Here is a 23,570-nt window from a genome sequence, read left to right as displayed (position 1 = left end):
AAATCTTTACTCATTTGACAAGTATGTGTCATAAGTATATATATTGCTAATTTGAAGAGGCGCTCAACCTTCAAAAATAAACGTGAAGTTGATGTTTTTCGTGATCTTGATTTGCTTTTATAAATAGATTAACTTTAGTGGTAATTAATGCTGTCTCTAATTCCAAATCCGGTTCCAAGGATACCAATCAGGATTTTCTAGTAATAGTTACTCTTCTGCTGTAGTTAGTTTCATTTCCTTTCTGTTTTTGTTTGTTTTGCTCTGTGTTCTTAAGATCATCTATTTTTCTTTAATATTAATTTTGAAATTTTTAGGTCATGAAGCTATATTGCTCAATGTTGTTGCCTAACTCTGCTGAATAACAAGATTGATTTTATCATTTTGGGATAATTATTGTTTTGCCAACCTTTTGTGATGAAATGATACTGTTTTAATACTAAGAAAATCTAAAATCTCTGCTAAATTTCTTATGTAAAAATATTATTGATCAGAAACGACAGTTTGCATTTTAAACCATATGATGTGGCTGAGTTGAAGGAGAAAGAACTGAGGGCCTTCTGAGATTATCGGCTCTAAAATACTTGAAGAAATTTAAAGGGAGAGGCTTATGAGGACTTTTAAAATTATGAATAGTGTAGGATGGTTTGGGAGTGACTATATTGAATAGCTATTTAATAGAACTATTCAAGTGAATAGATGTGTAGATACCACGATAGGTTAATCATGGGTATGACAGAAGAAACTTCTTTTTAGTTTCGGTATCTGTCGACTTAATATTTATTCCACCAGTATATCTTCAAATTGTAAGTATTCATATTTTCCTTAAAAGTTATGGCTTCCCTTTTTATCATGTAAATTAGTTTCTGTCCATATCTCTCATCAACCTCTGTCTCTTTTAGAATGGAAGGTGTGAAGTGGCACCTGTTTGACTTATGTTGACTTAATGAGTAAGCCTGCCAATTTCCTGAAGAAGTCAGTACCTTGAAGGAATTAGCAGTTTTTGCTTATAAATTAACCTGCTGATTTTTCATGTTAAAAATTGACTAGTTTTCTAGCTCTTGTTAAATAACATTTATATATTGTAATTAGTATTGTAGATATCTAGTTTTCAAAAAAATAATGCATAGTCTTTAGCCTGGTTTAATTCCATTAATATTACCTTTACAGTGTTATAGAACTTTGTACTGATAAAATTTTTATTTCTGTTATCTCATTTGGATCTCTACACTCTGAACTTGGAAGAAGGAGGTGTATTGGGATATGTTATGACCTCAGAAATCTTGGTGTCTGAACTTAATAATAGTTTCTCACTCAGTTCCTCAGACAGGATTCAGGGTCAAATGGGGGTACCTGAGAGGGGTCAGTCAGGCAGCTCTCTGTGTAGATCCTTCACAAAATGATGATTCAAGGATTCAGCTATCCTTCAGGTGGTTACTTAGGGATTCTAGGCTTCTTCTGTCTTGTGGCTCCTCTGTTCCTTCTGCTGCTTGGAGTCCTGTTAGATGCTGTGCTGGTTGGCAAGTAGAGAGAGAGTGGGCTATGGATTTTTCAGGAGATTCTAGGGGCCAAGCTTAGAAGTAGATATATCATTTTTGCCCACATTACATAGTCTGGAGCCCTATGACTGGTTCAGGCCAAAGTGCACAACAGGTTGGGAAATACACTTTTCATTGTACCTAGGAAGTAAAAGCAGGATTGGTAAGTGCCTAGTCCTTCTTTGCTGTAGGTGATATTGTCTCCACTTTTTTTTTTTTTTTTTTTTGCGGTATGCGGGCCTCTCACTGTTGTGGCCTCTCCCGTTGCAGAGCACAGGCTCCAGACGCGCAGGCTCAGCGGCCATGGCTCACGGGCCCAGCCGCTCCACGGCATGTGGGATCTTCCTGGACCGGGAAACAAACCCGTGTCCCCTGCATCGGCAGGTGGACTCTCAACCACTGTGCCACCAGGGAAGCCCATGTCTCCATTTTTACAGATGAGAAAATTTTAGCTTTACTCCTGTTTACGTACTGAAAAATGAAACAGATCCAGGCCTTTTACCCTGGAAGTCTGATTCATAGTCTAGTAATTATTTGATTTATGGCTGCTCATCAAATTCCAGACCCTTGTCCTGGAACAGACATACTTGAACCAAGGTTTGAATTTGGTGGAGTTGAACTTTTCTACAACCACTGTGACTTCTGCTGGCAGTTTATAGAGTAATTTATTGAAGGTTTTCTTTTTTCTACCTTTTTTCCCTAGCTGTGCTTAGCCTTCTAGAAGATATCCTCAGGTTATAAGGAGTATATGGTTTCTCTTTACTTACTTACTCTTTACTTATTCTTCTGGCTTCTCTAGGATTACAGTCACCATTTATTCTAAGTTAAAAGGCACATCAGCATTTTTCTGATTACCAAAATCATGCTAAGTGTGAAGAAGAGTTTAAGAAATATCATCTTTTAAAATTATACCTCTCCTCACCATTTGAGATTAAATTTATTCCACATTACTAAATTATAATTATTTTGTATTGCATTCTTCCAGTTTTTTAATAGACAAATGTTTTTCTTTTAGAAAATGTTATTAGTTCTCCTTGTTTTACATGCCTTTTTATATAACTATCAGACAGTTGAGGCATTCCTGCTTTAACGAGAATTTAAGTAGCAAAATTTTTCTTGCCATAACCTGTGAGCAAGTATTACTGACCTTGAAAAACTCAGGTGCGAAGAGTCTAGTGCCCTTAGGTTGCTCTACTCCCTCCTTCCTCCCCAAAGGAAAGAAAAATTGTGGAAAGTTGGTTTCTCTTTACCTTTACTGTGAATTGCTTTCCCTAACGCAAGGAACATTCGTTCTAACCATTGCTCAGATTGCCTAAAGACGTTAGTTCTTTATCATGTCCAGCATACCACTGATTTGTAGCCAGAGTATTCTCTACTTTCTAATGTAATTAAAGTTCGTTTTTGTTTTGAAGTTTGCTTGGCCCCTCTTTTCATGGAGAGGTAAGTGATAGGTTACATTCGAATAGTGGGTTTTGCATGAGGAGTAGGATTTTGCTTTTTCTCCCTTATAGCTTCCTTGCTGAACCTGCTTTCCATTTTCCTGATTGTTCAGCTCAAACCTTATGCATTTTTCTCTACCCCTTTATTCCCCTAGGCTCTCACGTTGGTCAGCTACTTCCCTTCATATGTCCCTGACTCAAAATATATTACGGTTGGATTTATTCTGATTTTGTCTCATCCTATATTGGGTAAAGAAGGTGTGAAAACACCCTATTCAATTGCTCTTAACTCTTTTTGCCTGTTGCCTGATCCAAGAATTTGCAAATTCCCTTTGGTGAGAGAAACCTACTATTCAAATGCACAGTAGGTGGGACCTATGACCTAAGGGAAAGGTTTAAACCTTAAGCTACTGCCCTTAAGGAATGCCTGAGTCCTTGCTTTCCTCCCTTAGCTGTCTTAACTTCCAGCTCCAGAATGTCATGATATTCTAGTAAAGTTTCCAATAAATAACAAGAGAATGTATATGTATAATAAATGATATTTTAGTTACTTGTACTGAAAGGTTTTCTAGGTTTTAGGTGGTGTTTGTTTTCCCTTAGTTTTTTTTTTTCTCACTTCTAAATTATTATTTAGAGATTTAGAATGGAGACTAAAACTATGTTGTGGCCTATGTTGTGAAAGAGTTTTGTATGATTATTTATGTGTTAACTTTTTTTTAGCTTTCTCTCAATACTAAGCTTTTCCATATTTGTTCATGTTCAGATTTTCATTTTAAATTTCTGAAATTTTTACTTCTGAAAAATTTTTAAGTAGTTTGCTTGAAATGACATCGCTGCTTAAATTTTTTTTAAAGAATCTAGGTCAGTACATTCTGTATTTTCTGGTATATGTTTTTTCAGTGCTCTTGAACTGCCTTAGTAAGAAAGGTTGTAGCCTGATATTACTTTATGTAAGAGGTTTATGCAAGAAAATTATTGAAAAATTATTTCAGTGATTTAGTGGAGTATAACACCAAGTTGGCTTTGTTATCTGAGACACTGTTGACAGTCTGAATATAAGTGAAAATAGCCAAAGCAAATGTCATAAAACACAATTTAACTTAAATGTAAGAGGTTCAGTTTTGTAGTGAGATTCTATTAATACTTACTGTTTTTAAATTTTTTTCTATTACTAACACAATACATGCCTATGATGTAGAAAAAGATGGTAAATTGATAAAAAGGAAAAATAAGAGGTAGCAAACTATATTCCTCTCAGCTAAAGACAATCTCTGTGTAAATTTTGTTGTATTTCCGTCTAATTTTTTCTATTCATATTTTTCCCTCATGGATGTGATTATTTCATGTGTAATTTTACATCATGCTTCTTTTGCTTAACATAAAGCATTTTTCTCTAATTGTGGTTTTGTAACCGTTATTTAACATCGAATCTAAGACTGATAAACTTTTATATCTGTCTTCTAAGCCCATATTTGAAAGGCCTAGTGCATCAGGGGCAAGCAGATTGCAAGTCATTTTGCAAGGAAAAGACCAAAAATTGAGACCAGAACTTAAAGTATAGTAGATGGGAATCATATGATATGAAATCAAACTGTGTATGAAGCATTGACTGTTGAAGAAAATTGTGCAACTGTACCTTTAGGTTTTACTTTGAATCCATGTCCTTAGATGGCTACTACATGCTACCTGGCAGTCTTTGTGTGTTCCACTTCTCAGACAGCTTTTTCAACCCAAATCCTCTCTTCATTTATACATGCCTGCCTCAGCCTCACTCTAAGCTCTTGAAACTGGAGCCTGTCGCTCTCATCTTCATGCCATCACACCCACAACCCTAGTTACACGTGCAGCCTCTCTTTGTTTTTTTTTTAATGTTTATATATTTTAATTTTGGCCTATGGAGGAGGTATCCTGCTATCAAGACCTAACTCCAGCATTTGTGATCTATATCCCATTCCCTCTAACCTTCACCCTGACTTTTTTTCTTTGGCCCTTTCCTCTCTTCTTTGCCATTAATTGCTTCCTTTCCGTTGGATTATTCCTGTTAGCACACTTTTTTTTTTTTTAAGGTCTCCCATTAAAAATAATAGCAACAACAAATAAGAGTCGCAACCCTGCCTCCCTTCCTTCTTAAAAAACAAAGCCCCTCCCATATCTATTCCTTAGTTTTGGGCCTATTTCCCTGTTTTCCATCAACGCTGAATTTGTTACATACTTGTCATGAACTCGATTTTCCCACTTCCTTATTAACTATTTAGCCTTCTACCATGTTTTATTTTCCCCTTAGGTGACCTTATTCATGCCTGTGGATTTAAATACCACAATTATGTAATAGCCCCAGGTTATCTGTGAGCTCTTGATTCTAATATACAGTAGCCCTCTTGATATTTTCACTTCATGTCTCATAGGTACTTAAAAACTCAGCATGTTTAAATTCTTGATTTCTTCCTGCTCTACTCCATGTCAGAAAATGTGCCACCATCTTCCTCAAATCAGAAGTGTAAATATTATCCTTCATTCCATGCTTTCTTTCCATTCCTTACCTTACAAGCACTGTTGATTCTGAAATATATTTCCGTGCTATTCTTGCCTTGTTCTAATTCACAGAGCAGTAAAAGAAATCTTAAAATGTAAATCAAGTTATTTCTCTTGCTTTGAAACCATTATTTTAGCATAAAATCTACACTCCGTATGGACCCAAGAGGCTTTGCATGACCTGTTCCCTGTTATATCTCTTCAGCCTCCCTCATGTGTTTCTCCTTGTACATGGTGCTACTGCCTCCTTGCCCTTTTGGTTACTGCATTGTTCTGAGTTGTTTCATGCTTTTGTACTTTTGGACATACTCTTCTCTGCCTGGAATGCTCTCGCACTCTATTCTTATTCTTTAGTTTGCTGGGCAAATGTCATCTCAGAGAGGTTTTGTAACCTAATACCTTAAGGCTTGTCTCTCATTCTCACTAAGTATTTGATTCTTTTGTGTAGTATCCAGTATATGATGTTTGTCTTTTTAAACATTGGTTAAATTCTGCCCCAACTGAAATATAAACATCAAGAAATCAGGGACTTTGGCTTTGTTATGGGTGATTATATCTCCGTTACCTGGCAGAGTACTTGCCTGGCAGAGTACTTGACCGTAGTGGGCTCCATAAATGTCTGATAGATCAATGGGTGGATGGATGAATGGGTAGATAGATAGATAGATGAGTAACAGACTGGAAGTGTCCCTGAGATCACTCAGTACTTTTAGATTCTAGCTTTGAACAGTAATTGTTACTAATGAAGATGACCTGAACATAATAAATGCAGTTCATTTTAGAAAAATGGATTCACAAAATAAGATTAAACAAGTTTGAGAATATTTTAAAAGAAAGTGGGTCCTAGAAAATGTAAGGGTCTTATAATATTTTATTATTACAGGACTCTAAATGTAACTTAAGTTTTCCTATAGTACTAAGAGTCTTTCACTGATAATTATTTCTCAAAGAAATAAACAACTAATTTTAGTCTTTATAAATGAGTTATTGCTTATGTGTTCTCCTAAATGTTATACAGTCAATCCTCATTATTTGTAGATTCTCTACTTGTGATTTGCCTACTTGCTAAAATTTATTTGTAACCCCAAAACCCATACTTGTGGTGCTTTCAAGGTCATTTATAGACATATACAGAGTGGTAAAAAATTTGAGTGGCCTGTTCCCAGCTGAGGCCCAGGTTCCTAGCTGAGGCCTTCTTGTTGTACCTCTCATATTGTAAACACGTATCCTTTTTGTGGTCTATTTAGTGCCATGTTTTTCATCATTTTGCTTTTTGTTGGTGACTTCGCTGTTTAAAATGGCCCCCACATGTAGTGCTGAAGTGCTTGATATCTAGTGTTCCTAAGCACAAGAAGGCTGTGATGTGCCTTATAGAGAGAATTCACTAGAAATATTCACAGAAATCAGGAAAATACTATACTTATGATTACAGTTATTAGAAAAGCTTTGCTCATGCATGAGTTTTATTACTGTTGGCCATGAATTTAATACTAGTGACTCAACAGTATATATTAAATAAGGTACTTTAAACAGAAACACACATAAAACAAGGGTGTGTATTGATTGATTGATGAAGATGTTGTGACCAGAGGCTCGTGGGAACCTAACCCTGTATTTCCCCTAGGAACAATGGTTCAGTGTTCGCGGCGACTTTATAGAACATAACTACCGCGAATAACAAGAATCGACTGTAAGTTAAAATTCTGGACTTCAATCGAAATTTCAGGAAGTGCCTCCTTACCCGTGTTAAGTATAGTTTAGGGAATTTTGGGTTGGGATATATATTTTTTATTTTAAAACCCTTAAACTAAGAGGAAAACTGAATTCATTCATTGATCCTTTTTGAGCACTTACTATATGCCAGTCACTGTACTAGTTTTGAAGTATACAAAAACAAGTAAGTCATAAAATCTTCACTCCAAGAATCTGTCAGCTAGGGGAATATTCCATTTTAACCTAACCGGTCTGATACCAATTGCAAATCAATTTTGACACTAACTATCTGGAGTTAGCACAGATCCCACAGGTTAAAGGCAAAGTCCTCCATAAGAATGCCCAGGCTTCAGATGCCAGCTGCAAGTTCTTTGGATCCCTGGGCCATACTCTGACAACCAGCTACTGGCTACCAATTAGGGTGTTCCCATGACCCCCTCAGGTTCAATAATTCTGTATAACAACTAGAACTCAGGAAAGTGCAGTGATTACAGTTTTATTTTAAAGATTACACATCGGATGGCATTTAGGAAGGAGTAGTTTTCATGTCCTGTCCCTGTGGAATCAGGGCATGTCACCCTTCAGGCACTTTAATGTGTTTAACAGCTAGGAAGCTCCTCTGAGCTTCGGTGTCCAGAGATTTTATGGAGTTTCATTACATAGGCATGATTTTTAATCAATGGCCATGTGATTGAACTTAATCTTCAACCCCCTTCCTCTTCTTGGAGGTCAGCTGGATGAGAGTTCCAACTCTAATCATGTGGTTGGTATTTCTGGTGACCTGCCTCCCTTCCAGAAGCTATCTAGAGGTCCCCCCTGAGTCCCCACATTAGCATAACAAAGACTCGTTTATCACTCAGAAAATTTCAAGGGCTTTTTAAACTGTGCCAAGAAATGGGGACAATGACCAGGTATATTCTTTATTATACCACAGAGAGACTGCCTTATAAACCATCAAAGGTAAATTAGGAGTTTGCCAGTAGTAGCATAGGTGTTCACAAGCAGAGAGAAGAATATATGCAGAAATGCCAAGGGATGAAAGAATTTGTGGAATAAAGGTCATTTAGTCTAGGTAGAATGTCATGTACAAAAGGAGAATTCTTGAAGGTGAGTCTGGTGAAGCAGACAGTAGTCAGATTGTAAAAGGCTGTGAAAATAGGAGGTCACAAACTCTATATTTGGCCTTGTAATGTGTGTTTTAGCTTTAATGCAAACATTTAAACGTATACAACGAATATAGACAGAATAATATCATGAATATATAACAAATATAATAAGCTCCTGTGTATTCATCACAATAGCTGGTAGCCAGGTTGTTTCATCTATGCTCCCCTTCATCTCTGCTTCCCCCCAACATTATTTTGTAGCAAATATTATTATTATTTCATTTGTAGATATTTCAGTGTATATCTCTAAAATATATGAGCTTTTTAAAAATTACTATAATCCCATTATTACAACAAAAAATTTTTAACAATAATTTCTTTACATCATTAAATATCCAGTTATTACTCAAATTGCCAGTTCAGCAGTATTTTTAAAACAGCAAATCAGCGGTAGCACTTTTTAAAAATTGGGGTATTTCACTTTAAAAATCTAGATTTTTGTGGTTGAAAACTTGAAAGATCTATCAATACTAGGTGTCTTGTTTCTTTTTAATAACAGCAGGACCTTGGTCAGAGTCCTTGCCTAACTGCCTTACTCACTGCTTTACTCTGTGAGGAGTCTTGGAAAGGATTTACGCAGGCATATATACCTTGATAGGATTTGCATTACGAAAAAATAAATAAAGGTGGGATCAGAATGCCTTTAGTCCAGGGGAAAGGAAGGGGAGGTTTGCCATAGTCAGAGCTAGAGAGGAAGATGCGCTGAACTAAGGTCCTTTCAGGGAAGTAGGCAAGTTTAGAATTTTAAGAGTTAAAGAACCAAATTAATGATAATATGTGGAAAGAGCATATTGAAGGTAAAACCCAAATATCAAATTTAGGTGGCCGGCAGAAAGTTCACGTGAGACAGGAAATTGAGAATGACCAGGTGGGGGCTTGGGAAGGAATAACAATAACTTGTTTGGCTGTTTTGACTGGCTGGTGGGGGTAATAAATACAGTCAGTTGTTTTTGGAGCCCTAACTGAAGAGGATTAGCTATAGCCAAGAGTAAAGGGTTTTGTAAATACAGCAATTCACTTGAATCCTTATACACATAAAGTTCGCGAATTCTCCAACTAAATTAAAGGGAGGAAAGAAAGAAAAGGAAAGCAAAGACTACTTTGTAGTTTTGAGGGCATTCAAAGGACTCTCTTTTTAAGACAAGTAACAATTCCTTCTGTGTAATGGGTGGAGAATTCTAATGTGCTTCTGTCAGCTTGCCTGCAGGGTTTGTTAAAGTAAGCCAATTTGATCTTAATATATGTTAATACACTGTCAGTTGTAAGAAAAATACCTACAAACAACATTGCAGGGTCTGGCATCTAGTAAGTGCTGGTAAGTGGTTGCTGGATTTGAATCTAAACCTTTTAAGACTTAAGCAGTAGTATCTGTTTCAGATTAGAGTTTTTCACCTGATATTTCCCTGCAGTGTCTTCACAATTAGGAAACTCGAATATTTGTAGAATAAGTGAATAATTCTGGTGATCTTAATTCTTTATTTAAAAGAATTACTTTTTTCTTAGTTTGCGATGGTATCAACATCCTACAGAAGAAGAATTAAGAATTCTTGCAGGAAAGCAGCAAAAAGGGAAAAGCAGAAAAGATAGGTAAGTTATACTGTCAAGCTTGTAAGGTGTCAAATATTTAATAGAATTTATGTAAATATATTTTGCTACTTTGATTAAAGGAACATTTACAGATTATGCTATAAACAGTTGGTAAATCTGAGATCAAAATCCATGATCTAAAATAATATTGAATCACCCTTTAAGAGCACCCAATGTGTATTAATCTAATATATAAGCACAAAAGTGACTATTTTACTTAAGAATTGTTAGTGGGGGATTGAATAGGGGAGACCTGTAACCCATGTCTTTACAACTCATTTAAAGATACCAGTTGGTCTGGGTTCTTTTCCAGATTTTGCTACCACTCAGATACTGGGCAAATTCATTTGCTTTTTACCTCTGTTTTCTCATTTTTTAAATAAAAGGGGTGGACAGTATTAACTTCTTAGGTCCCATTAGGCTCTTGAATATTATACTTAAAGTTTCTGAAGAAAACTGCCTGCTAATAAACCTCACTGAATAGACCACAGCAGCCTAATCTGTGAAGTAGAAGGACCAAACATAGTAGCTGTGAAAGATTCTTCCAGCTTTAAAATTTTGTATCCTTATTTATATTGAATTTTCAAGGAAAGTGCATGTTAGTTAGCCTCTCTAAATGGGCCTTAGTTTCCTTAGCTGGGGAGGACTTCTTAGGCTCTGATTCTGTGATTATAATATATTATAAAATGTCAGTGACAACATATTGTCACCAAATTCCTCATGTATATCATAAAAATTCTATTAATGTGGGCTAATGGATTTATGGATGCTAAAAAAAATTCTTTGAAGATTAATGATTATTTGACATGAAATTGGAAGTTTGAAAAGACTGTCTTTTCTGATCTTGCTACCATTTTCTTTTTCACTTATCATTACAAATATACCGTGAAGCTCATTGGAATATTAAGTGCAAATCCTCCTTCTCTGTATTCCAGTGGTTATGTTTTTTAATAAAATATTTCTGCCTAATATTATAATTTTCAAAACACTTTTACACAGTCTTATTTAATCCACACAGTAACCCTAAATAGTCACTGTAATTTAATTTATGTTTTACTAATGAGGAAGCTGTTGATCAAAGAAGTTAAATGAGTTGTTCAAGTTCACTTAACTATTAGGAGTCAGGATTTTAATCCAGGTCAGTTTTTAGTTTCTGTGTTTCTTTTTAACTATTCCACATTTGCCTTTTCACAGCTACCATAGTCAACATTTGTAAAACTTAGTTATGTAGTACAGTATTTATTCTATAAACATTTAAATTCTTATTATATGCCTTGTCAATAATTTTGTTATTTTTACAATAATTTTTATATGTTGAAAATGCTTTACGTTTACAGAAAGATGCACTAACAACACTATTCTGTTTTAGTAGCAATAATTATTATTTGATTTATTGACGTGAATTAAAATTTTTACTGAGGTTTTCCCAGTTTATACTTAAACAAGAACAAATGCGAAATTGTTTCTTGTTATTATAATTATTGTTACTGAAAGTTTATTGCTTTTGATTTATGTTTGATTGTGTTTAAAAATTAAATTTGGAAATAATACACATGCACCTGAAGAATTCTGTTGTTTTCCTCCATCCATGATTCTTAGTAAAAGCAACTCTGAGCTAGCCTTTCACATTTCAGGATTTCTCATGCACATAAATCTTAATATATTTTTTCAGCTCTGACTTGTTTATACCTACAGGTCTGTTTATATGTATGTGTGTGTGTACGTGTATAATTTCAAAGTGAAATGCATTTTGTCTTCATTTCCTTTTACTCTTGTGCCTAAGGAAAGAGATGTTAAGGCTGTCTTTAAATCTACAGAAGAGAGAGCAGAAAAAATGGGGTGCAGTGCTAAGCTAGCAATCAAGGTTTTGCTTCTGTCACTAGTTTAGGTAACTCTTTCATTGGTAATCTGTATATTCTCATAATAATTTACATCCATATTTTGTAGTTCCCCTTTTAAAAACTACTTTTGAGTGCCTTACGTCCTTTTTGATGAAATATTAGAAGTTCTTCTTTTTCACTGTGAAATTTATAACCTCATTTGTAGTTAGTTTGATACAAACACTTGAATAACAGTGAGGGTAACTTGTTTTCTGTGTCACTTGTCTGATTTTTATAGGAAATATAATGGTCACATTGAAAGTAAGCCACTAACCATTCCAAAGGATATTGATCTCCATCTAGAAACAAAGTCAGTTACAGAAGTGGATACTTTAGGTAAGGGAAATCTGGGTAAAGTGTTCTGTAAATCTCAGTTTTATATTATGCTAGTGAAAGTACTTTATCTATTGTTGTTAGATTTTTTTGTTTGTTTTCCTAATCATTAAGTCCATTATATAGATTGAAATCTTTCTCAGAGCTTTAGAAGCTCAGAATGACTTCATCTGAATTGAATTTGTCTTTCTATCCACCTAACTTGTAGTAAGCCTTATTTTTCCCATTTTTTAGAAGAGGCTGTCTTACACAAGTTTGTTACACAGTTTTTGTTTATGTTGAGATTACAGTCAGTTTTCAGTATCTCAAATTCTATTCTAAATTGTCATCTATACCAGTTTACTTGTTTTATAGTGTTGCTTGCAGAAATGCATTTGTATGTTTGTATTAAACTACCTGTATTTACAACAGTTCAACTTTATGCTGCATTTAGTGGAAAGGAAAGTGGTTTTAGTATGATGAATTAGATTAGGAATTAGGAATAGAAAACTTTATTCAAGATTTATTTTTACCCATTGGATATCTCTGAATAAGTCATTCAATTTTTTCCCTGTATATCAGTGTTTATAATTGTATAATAACTATAATGACTTTAAATTTAAAATGAAATTTATATGAAATTATCCAGATCCTAGAAGAGAAAGGCATCTAAGGTGATATTGTTTAGAACACTAGTTTTCAAACCTGGCTGAATGTCAGAATCACCTAAGCAGTTCTTTAAAAATAAAGATACCCCCATACCTACCCTTGGAGATTCAGTAAATCTAGACTGGCTTCTGGGAATTTGTATTTTTTAAAATGTTCCACGTGGTTCTGATTTTTTTTGACCAGGTTTGAGAACTAATGGTTTACATGATAAGTGAGGAATTAAAATAACACATTTAAAAAAGTAATTTTGGTAATGTTGTGTAATGTATCATTATGTAATTTGGTCCTTCTTGGGTTAAATGATACCACCTCAGAAAAACCTTAATAGATTCATTTAAGCATCTCATAAAGAATTATTTTGTGATACAAGGTGGCTTCAATACATTTGAAAATCGATTCTACATTTACAAAGATTGTATGTATATATATGGAAAGGGTGTCCTAGAAAATGTCAGTGAGGAACAATATAAATCAGTTGTCTGGTGTCATTCAGACTGTTGAGACTGATTATGTCATCCTCTTTTTTCTTTTTAAATATTTTTCATGCAAAATTTAAAACATGTAAAACACTTGAACTTTCTGATTAGTTGTCCCATTTGTTTTATTAATCCTATATGTGTGCTTACTTGTACAAGAATACTTATACACGTTTCCTGATTTCTAAGACAATTTTTTGTTATTTTTACTAATTAATGTTTATTGAATAGTTATCAGCTAATTAACCTTAATAATAGTTTAAATTGAGTACTTATCAGACATTGTTATAAGTACTTTATTTGTATAAACTTGCCCTCACAGTTCTATGAGGTATGTAACTGTTATTGACTTTTTTTTTAGCTCATTAGATAGAGGAGTTAAATAACTTGACCAGGGTTACACACTGAATGTGGTAGAGCCATTTAGTGAGAATTAGGCTATTTAAATAAAAAATTGAAGTTAGGGGTAATGTGGTTTCAGCTTATTCAGTATTTTGTTTTACTTTTACAATTTTGAGAACTAACTGCAAATGGTACTAGTTAAACAACTGGTCACATAACATTAAGATCATTGTAGTTAATCAGAATAACAGAGAGATTTTTATTTATATTTATGTAATCATCCATGATTGCATGCTCTGTGTCAGTGTTTAGGTAAAAGTAGAAGGTTTTCTGCCTGAACTTTAGGGACTCTCAGAAGGTTAGTGCAAACCACTGGGATTGATGAACTCTCAGTTTTTTTTGTATTCCAATATTCTATGAGAAGCATGTATATAATTACATTATTGAATACAGAAAGAAGAATATAATACTTGAGTTAAATGTATAGCCAAGAATATATAATTTGTTCTTTTGTTGAATGTATATATTATTGATATCCCAATAACTATCTTATAGTCTCTCAATTTGTATTAGCTCTCTATTACAAGAACCTCTTAAAGAATGTAAGAACATTTGAATGTCACTTGGCTGTTTGCTGTGAATGAGTTCCCTGAGGGAAGCCTGTGTGAGTGCGGGCAGGCATGGAGAATTAGAACATTTACTTTAACTTTTGTTAATAAAAACTGAAAACTTTTAGTTAAACAGATATTTGTCTGTCTGTTCCATCCATTTCTCTGCTATCCTTCCAGAAAGTTATTTAAAAACTCCACTGAGTGACTTTAGAGGGGAGGAGGGAGGTCTACAGAGTAGGAATTTGCAATCACTGTAGGGTATATCTTTCAGAGTGATGTTCAGAAGCTATTAGGTGTAATACAGCAAAAAAGCTAAAGCAGTTAAAATAACTTGAAGGCAAATTAAGTGTTGTTAAATTAAGTTGAAGCAAACAAATAATTTACCCAATTATAAAAGGATTTGGAATTTTTGCTGTCCTCATAGAAATGTAAGTTTGGTTAGTTTGTTTTGATATTTTAAATAAGTCTTATTTTGAGTGGTATTTTATTTTTAAAACATTTTTTCTGTAAATTCTGATTTCAGAATATCCTCAGGTGTTACATTTTACAACTAAAATTTTTCCAAAGCAATGTAGATCATTTTATTATGTGCCAGTGAGAATGTAGGAAATGCTATTTTAGTATGTGATATATTTCCACGTTTTTAGGAGGCCTTCTACAAAATGATGTTGATATTTTAGACTGCTCCCTGGCAGAAGTAAACCAGCATATTTGAGAAGAAAAGGGGATGGAATTATACTTACTTTCAGACAATGCTAATTTTAATGTCAGTGAATAGTTTGTTGAAGTAGTATGGCTATATGGAAAATTGACAGGCATTTCATCAGCTTTTCTTGTAGGAGTAGAAGAGAGAAGAAAAAGTACATTTATTTAATTTATTATTTTAATCTGCAGTAACTCACAAAATTACTAATCCTCCGTTAGTATGGTTAATAAATGTGACATAGTGTTCAACTCTCTTGCTTCACAGAAATGAATATAAATAAACCTGTAGTATTCTACATCAAGTTGTATTCTAAAGCTAAAATATTATAGCTCAGATTCTTTTAAAAAAATCGTGATTTATAATTTCTGTAGAAGCTGAGTAGTTAAAAAATACCAACTCATTTTTCAATCATTTATTTTTAACAACAATTTAAATAATTTTTGGTAATCATTTCAGGTTTATTTTAATTATTTAATTTATGAGGTATTAAAATTTAGTTTTGGATGCCAACATTCTTGATCTATTTCCTGCATTTTTAGATTCTCGTATTTGCAAACCTTACATTGCAAATCATCAAACAGAATAAAATCTAACATGTTTGAAGTTAATTATAGATAAATCCTCCTAAGCTGTTTATGAAAGGTTAAGTAAAGCTTTCTTTCTTACACCTTTATTTTTCAGCATTGCATTACTTTCCAGAATATCAGTGGCTGGTGGATTTCACAGTGGCTGCTACAGTTGTGTATCTAGTAACTGAAGTCTACTACAATTTTATGAAGCCCACACAGGAAATGAATATCAGCTTAGTCTGGTGCCTGCTTGTTTTGTCTTTTGCAATGTATCCTTCAAAACATCATTAATATTAATTTATGAATTTGTTTTCCTTTTACAGCTAACACCATTAGATCTCGTCTGTGATTTAAAAAGGATTTTAGATCATTAGAGAATTTTTCTTTGTTGAAATCCTCTTTATTTAGTTGAAAAAAATTTTCAAAATAGAGGTAAATAGTTTCAAAAGTGAAATACAAGGAAAGATACCAGTTCTCTGCCTTCCCTTTCCTGTCTGACTCATGTCACAGAGGAGCCACTTTTACCTCTTTTAGGTATTTCTTTTGAGATTTCCTTCCATATGTCTAAATCTTACGTGATAATGGTATTTCTTTAATTTTAGGTATTATTGCATCTTTCTCCCCCTTCCTTTTCCTTTCCTTCTTTTCTTTCCAAATACTAAGGAGACAGCTTTTTACTTAAATCAGTAGTTGGTTTTAGTTACACCTATGAAAATATTATTGATAGTTAAGCATTGTAGTATCATTACCCTCCTTGAACAATTTTCTATTCTTCTTGTATCGAAGCTAAACTCTCCTACAGAATTCTAAACCTCAGTAGTTCAGATACATCATTTCTTTCTTTTTTTTTTAAATTGAGGTATAGTAGATCTACAGTATTCTATTAGTTTCAGATGTACAGCATTTTTTACAGGTTATACTCCATTCCTGTGCTATACAGTATATCCTTATTGCTTATCTATTTTATACATAGTAGTTTGTATTTCTTAATCCCATACCTGTAATTTGCTCCTCCTCCCTTCCTTCTCCCCTTTGGTAACCACTAGTTTTCTATATGTGTGAGTCTGTTTCTGTTTTACATAATACATTCATTGGTTTTTGTTTTTGTTTTTGTTTTTGTTTTTTTTGGTCATGCTGCTCGACATGCAGGATCTTAGTTCCCCGACCAGGGATCGAACCCACGCCCCCTGCAGTGGAAACTCGGAGTCCTAACCACTGGACTGCGAGGGAATTCCCTTTTTGTATTATTTTTTAGATTCCACATATACGTGATGTCATACAGTATTTGTCTTTCTCTGTCTAACTCATTTCACTAAGCATAATATTCTTTAGGTCCGTCCACAGTGCTGCAAATGTCAGAGCTTCATTCTTTTTTTGACCAAGTAATGCTCCATTTTGTGTGTGTGTATATGTATTTGTATGTATATATGTATACTACATCTTCTTTATCCATTTGTCTGTTGATAGGCATTTGGATTGCTTCCATAGCTCGGCTACTGTAGATAGTGCTGCTATGAACAGTGAGATGTGCTTATCTTTTTGAATTAGTGTCTTTGTTTTTTCTGGATGTATATCCAGGAGTGGAATTACTGGTTCATATGGTAGTTCTAGTTTTTTGAGGAACCTCCATACTGTTTTCCATAGTGGCTGCCAGATAGCATCATTTCTATTCTGCTTTTCCATGGAAATATCCTCCTAGAGCCCTCAGTTCTCTCAGCTTCCTGTGTATCTGTTATCCTGGGATTTCCTTCACTATCTTCCCAAGAATTCCCTGTGCCCCTTTTTGGATAACATCATCTCCTCTTCTTTGGTTTACTCTCTTGTTTTGGCAGAGTGCATTCTCCTATAGTGTCTTTAGAAAGTGTGGTATATTTTTTATTTTTGGGAATCTTGCATGCCTGAGTTATCTTTATTTTTTTCCCCATATTCAGTTTATATTTTGGCTCAGTACAAATTCTAAGAAAGAAATAGTTTTTCCTCAGAGTTTTGAGGGCTCTTGGGCAATTGGATGCCGTCTTGCTCTTGGCATATGCCTCCCCTCCCCCCACTCACATTCACCCTCCAGAAGCTTTTTCTCTTTCACCGGAATCCTTACGGTATTCTGAAACTTCATCATTAATTGTGTTAAGTTCTAGGTTTAGCTTTTCAACTGGAAACTCATTTCCTTTAATACTGGGCAATATTTTTGTTATATTTTAAAAATTTTTTTATTGAAATTAAACATTCTTTCTTAAATTTCCACCTGTCCGGAGGCAACTTTTTCTAGCTCCTTTCTGTTTGATGTTTATATCCATATTTCCATATGCATACAAGGCCACTGCCTGATTTTAATTTTAGGCTTTAAATATTGTTGTCATTTCACTCTGGAAATGAGGATTTAGCACATCTGCCTGGGTTGTCACCTACCATTGATCATTTCCCATTCACCTTATCTTCTGACTATAGTAATGTCATATTTTAAGGAAATATTCATTATTTATGTTATGATCATGTAAATGCTATTCACAGATAAATACTTGCCTTTTCATTTGCATTGTTTTCTTTGTACATATTGTTAATTCAACTGCAAGCTCAGTATGTTCAGAAGCATCAGGTGATATGTCAGTTTCATCTTCCTGGAGAGAGTTCTTCGGGAGCCCTCAGATAGGCCCTGTTCTGGATTGGTTAAGTTTCCCAACTGATGCACAGCTATTCCCCTGGAAGCATCAGTTATTATCTTCTTAGGGATTCTCTTTACATGTCTCAGACTGGGACTCTTTTTCTTATATTCCATGTCTGCCTCTTACTTGGTTTACTTTCTCATTTTGGTGGAGCGTATCCTTCAGTATTATCTTCAGAAAGGTTGTGTGGGAAATGCATTTTTTGTGACTTCACGCACCTGAAAATATTTTTACCCTGCCTGAAAATTAATCGATCCTTTGATTGAGAATGCAATTCCAGGTTTTACATCATTCTCTTTATAGTTTTGAAGGCATTATTTTTCTGTCTTTGAAGTTCCATTCTTGCTCTTCAAGGATTCCAGTTGCCTTTCTGATTTCTGATTTTTCATATGTCCAATATTTTCCCCCTCTATGGAATCTTTACTGTTTTTTCTTTGGCTACCTGGTATGTTGAAATTTTATGAAGATACGCCTTCTGTTGAGGATCTGTTTTCATCCATTGTGCTGGGACTTCACCAATCTGGAAACTCATATTCTTGACTTCTAGAAATATTTCTTGAATTATTTTATTTGTGATTTCCTTTTCTTCATTTTCTGTGTTTCTGAATGCTTATTGTTCAGATATCAGATTTCCTAGACTGGTTCTCTAAGGTGCTTATCTTCTGTCTCTCAAAAAATGTTTATATTTTTATATTTTAATTTTCTAGGAGTTTTTTCCAACCTTTCCAACCCTTTAATTGAATTTTTGTTTTTAATTTCTGCTATAATTTTTAATTTTCAAGTCTTCTTTTTCTTCTGTTTCTATCCCCCACCCCTCACGGGATCATACTTTTTTAAAAAATATATATATATTTATTTATTTATTTTTGGTTGTGTTGGGTCTTCATTGCTGCGTGCGGGCTTTCTCTAGTTGCGGCGAGCAGGGGCTACTCTTCGTTGTGGTGCACAGACTTCTCATTGCAGTGGCTTCTCTTGTTGCAGAGCACAGGCTCTAGGCATGCGGGCTTCAGTAGTTGTGGCATGTGGGCTCAGTAGTTCTGGCTCACGGGCTCTAGAGTGCAGGCTCAGTAGTTGTGGCACATGGGCTTCGTTGCTCCGCGGCATGTGGGATGTTCCTGGACCAGGGCTTTAACCCGTGTCCCCTGCATTGGCAGGCGGATTCTTAACCACTGCACCATCAGGGAAGTCCCATACTTGTTTTAAGATTACATTATCTTCTCATGTATATTTGAGATATTGATAGATTTTGTAAAAGTTTTCCTTCCACCAAGTATCTTTTTGCTCTGAGTTGATTTAGTTTCTTTGGTTTGGTCACTGTCTTTCATATTAAAGACTTAGAGAGATCCGGTGATCGATATTTGCCTGTTTATATTTAAGTGTGAGGCACTAAAAGGATGAATGGAAGCTCTGAGCATATGGTGAGGCAAGTTGTTGGATAATCTTGATAGGCCAGAGATCATCTTTTTTAACCTCTCCAAAGCATAAATCTCCAGTCTTCTTTTAGGAGGGGACAGTTTGAACTGGTTACTTTTTAAAAGTACTTCCTTTTAGTAAGTACTTAGTTTTACTATCCCTTTAGTAGGTACTTAGTTTTACTATCTCCTGTTCCAACACACATATTCTCACTTTCACCCCAATGTAGATCATTACTTGGTATCTGACCAGTTCTTTATCCTTTCTCAGAGTTCTGCAGGTTGCATTCTTGACTTTCTGATTGAGCTTCCTAATTCTCTTTAGTCATTTACCACTTATCTGCCTGCTTTTTGCTTCAGATTTTTACTGCTTTTTCTCTTCCTATTCACTGTATTTCTGTACTTAAAAACAAATTCCTTTACTGTCATTTTGGTGGGAATTAGGGAGAGGCAAATATTAAGTGGATATGCTCAATATGCTATTTCTATTCAGAAGTATTATATTATCTTTTTGGTAAGATTCTCTGTTTTTTATCTTCGTTTTTAGGAACTCTGGTTAGTGAGATGTTGGATATCTTTGAATGATTCTTTAATTTTTATCTCCCCTTTCCATTTATTTTGCACTATTTTCTTGATTTTTCTCAGTTTTCTCTTTTAAGCCTTCTGTTGAATTTTTATGTCATTTTTTAAGACTTTTTCTTTTAAAAGTTCCATTTTCATAGCACTCTTGTATCATGGATGTGTAATATCTTTTTATTTTTAAGAATATTAATGGCTTTTAAGTTTAAATTTGCGCCTTGCATTGTTTATTTTCTGAGTCTCCCTCCTCCCCCTTTTTTGTTTCAGTCTCTACTGTGTTAAAGATTGTTCTTGAATGTCTTGTGGTCTTTGAGTACCTGTTTATATTCAAGAAGGAGGGGTTAAAAACTGGAAGTTTTGTGCACGTGGCTGGAGCTTGTTGATTGGTAGACTTTTTAGTGGATGATTGAATAGAGACCTGGAAGTATTCTTCGGGAACCTCTAAATATCAGTGTCTGCTGGTTGTTGGGCCTATCGTTTTCTCCAGAGAAGAATTGTCCATTCTCCCATCTGCAGGATCTAAGTCTGACAACCAGTGTTAAGAGAGCTGATTGGGGAAGAAGGCTCTGAGACTCAACATTCATTGTGCAGGCGTTAATTTAACTGCATGTCTGAGTCCTCCCCCTACCGTTTGTTTTCAGCTCTTCATTGTCACCCTGAGTTTTACATAATACCCCCAAGCCCAATCTTCTCTGGTTTAATATCTTTAAAAATTAATTCTTCTGGGTTTTGCCAGAATTGGGGAAAAGCCATCATCAAATCTCTATAATTAGGCAAGACAGAAGATCTGGGAAGTCTAATCACACTAATACAGACATTCAGCCAATCATCTTGTTTTCATACATTTTGCAACCCTACCTTCAGAGGTACCTGCTGTCTCCAATTCCTGACTTTTGTTTGTATCATGTGTTATGAATTAATTGGCTTTCTTCTCACTGGGTTCCTCACCCTGTAGATCCAGCATAGTAGAGAAAACTGAAACCTAAATCAGTTACTGCTTGTTCATCTATTTCATGTCTTCCAAAATTTGTTGAAAATTTTTTTCTACTGTCATCTCTTTTCCTATTCTTTGCTTTGAGGAGTTTTACTTTCCTTCCTGTGTAGTTTATTTAGTCAGATTTTGGGAGTAAGCAGAATTAATACATATCTTATATCTTTTATTTTCAACCAGAGACTGCTGAACAGTCTTTTAAAGCTGTTAGTGGGGCTTCCCTGGTGGCGCAGTGGTTGAGAGTCCGCCTGCCGATGCAGGGGACACGGGTTCGTGCCCTGGTCCAGGAAGATCCCACATGCCGCGGAGCGGCTGGGCCCGTGAGCCATGGCCACTGAGCCTGCGCGTCCGGAGCCTGTGCTCCGCAACAGGAGAGGCCACAACAGTGAGAGACCCGCGTACCGCAAAAAAAAAAAAAAAAGCTGTTAGTGGATACCATTTAAAATACATGATATGATTTGACATTCGACACCACTGTGCTATCTCTCTACTGACTTTTTTGGATTGATTTAGGTATAATTTAGAGTAGAAGAGCCAGAACAAAGCCTTAAGAGTTGATGTCTTCACAAGGTTTATATTGTACTGGGTAGAAATACTGATCATGCGTGTCAGTTGAGAAATATCCCCAGATATTCAGTGTTGTACTTATTCAAGAGCAGATTAAAGAGCAGATTAAATTCAAGTATTTAAAATATTACTACTTAGTTCTATAGTATTAAATATATGAAAATATCAGTCAGAATAAAGACCATCCCTAGACATCGTCATATGAAACACACTAAAAATATTTTAACTTGATAATTAGCACTAGCTGAATGTATGTCTTGCTACTTTTTTCATACTTTGAGTATTTATGTTCTCTGAAATATTGTTTATTATGGAATATTCTCATTTTTGCTTCATTCTCTTCATGGTTTGTAGCTATGATGTATTTGTGTAGAAACGTGTATCTTGATACCCAGTTTTATTTAATGTGATACAGCCCTTAATACCTACTTACCAGAGAAATTAGAAAAACGTACTTCTTAATAACTACTCAAATTATTGTTTATGTGAATAAATTTTTATCTTTCATTTCACTCAGTAATGCCTAATAATATGAGAGCAGAGGTCCCAAACAGTCTTCAGCACTGAACTGGCTCTGCTTAGTTTTAAGTAGCACACTCGTGAAAGGCACCAAACAATAGCATCCCTGCGGGAATCTAGTAGCTGGCTGTCTCTCCATCCCAGAGAAGACAGAAACTGGTGAAGGGCTTTATAATCCAAGCTATTTTCTGCCAACTTTGACCCTCCACAAAGGGGGTAGAGAAGAAGAAGGAAAGTAGAATTGTGTGTATGATTTTCTTTCGAACTTGTAGCATGTGAGAAAATGACCTGCTGCCTTCAATGGCGTGCAGGAAACCAGGATTAAATGCCAGATATCCAGATGAACACCAAGGAAGAGTCTGTTAATAGCCTATCTTTTATCTTAGTTATAACATATCTGGTATGCCTTTCACACCCTATGAACAGTCTAGGTGCAGTGACCTCTGTCTGGCTTCTCTTTATTTTCTTATTGTATGTGCCTACTTATTAGTCAAACACATGTCTCCATTGATTACATAGGACAATGGCTCCACTTAATTCCAGAGTCACACATACATCAGTTGACTCAGAAATTCTCTGCAGTTGTTACTGATGAAATGTCCTTTGTTAAAGTGGTCCCCAAATTAGACACATATAACGTAAATAATTGGTTCACTTCAAAGTGAGGAAGAAAATGGTTTTATTTTTGTGGTCATTTTTTCCCCCCCATCAGTTTTATTTGACATTCTTGTGTCGGACAACAGTTATAATTTTTACATAATCTTGAAAGTTTTAAAAGCACAAGAATGATTTTTTAAAACATGTGACACTAAAATCTTGAACCCTGGAACCTAAAACTGACCCATCATCCCTTGTCATCAGCTCTGCTTTCTGCTTCAACTGAGTTGTACATGCATCTAAGCTATGATTCCTGCTTCCAGTCTTACTCCTAAACCCATAGAAATTCTCAGCTCTACTCTCTTGCCCATTTGTAATTCTAACCACCTATTTGTCCAAGTCTGTGTGTTCCGGTTCCACTTATGCCAAGTTACATGGTATGTAGAAGGTAAGGGGTAAAGAAAGCCTTATAATGAGGATGGAGAGGTTGTAGTAATTGTCTTTCCTGTATGATGGCCCATAACGTCTTAGAGTCACTGGAGAAATGTCTACTGATTTCCTAATATGAAGCATGTAATTTTTATTTATGAATAAAGAAAAGTAAAAAGGTAAAAACGGTGCTTGCAAAAAATCCAGAGATCCTTTGGTGGAAGTAAAACTTTTAAAAATTAAAATATTCTACAATTGATGGATTTCTTTTAAAAAAGA

The 23,570-nt window shown here is 34.9% G+C and overlaps 1 protein-coding gene across 6 annotated transcripts in view; it reads left to right on the top strand.

Moving 5' to 3' along the window:
- Positions 1–23,570, top strand: part of TMEM161B (transmembrane protein 161B) — an 84,240-nt gene that overhangs the window by 22,613 nt on the left and 38,057 nt on the right. For 2 of the 6 annotated variants that reach the window (XM_089909103.1, XM_022593218.2), the window contains exons 3-5: positions 9,889–9,972; positions 12,091–12,188; positions 15,650–15,806. In XM_089909103.1, coding sequence (XP_089765229.1) covers positions 9,889–9,972; positions 12,091–12,188; positions 15,650–15,806 — 339 coding nt within the window. Of the gene's footprint in view, positions 1–7,130; positions 7,197–9,888; positions 9,973–12,090; positions 12,189–15,649; positions 15,807–23,570 lie in introns of all 6 variants that reach the window. The other 4 variants (XM_089909105.1, XM_022593237.2, XM_089909104.1 and 1 more) reach the window with 2 other exon arrangements.

The sequence above is a fragment of the Delphinapterus leucas genome, chromosome 3 (genome assembly GCF_059928025.1).
Source record: "Delphinapterus leucas isolate spDelLeu-1000000601 "Yukka" chromosome 3, BTC_Dleu_Yukka2, whole genome shotgun sequence".
NCBI classification, from domain to species: Eukaryota; Metazoa; Chordata; class Mammalia; order Artiodactyla; family Monodontidae; genus Delphinapterus; species Delphinapterus leucas.
This window is presented reverse-complemented; position numbering and strand designations above follow the sequence as displayed.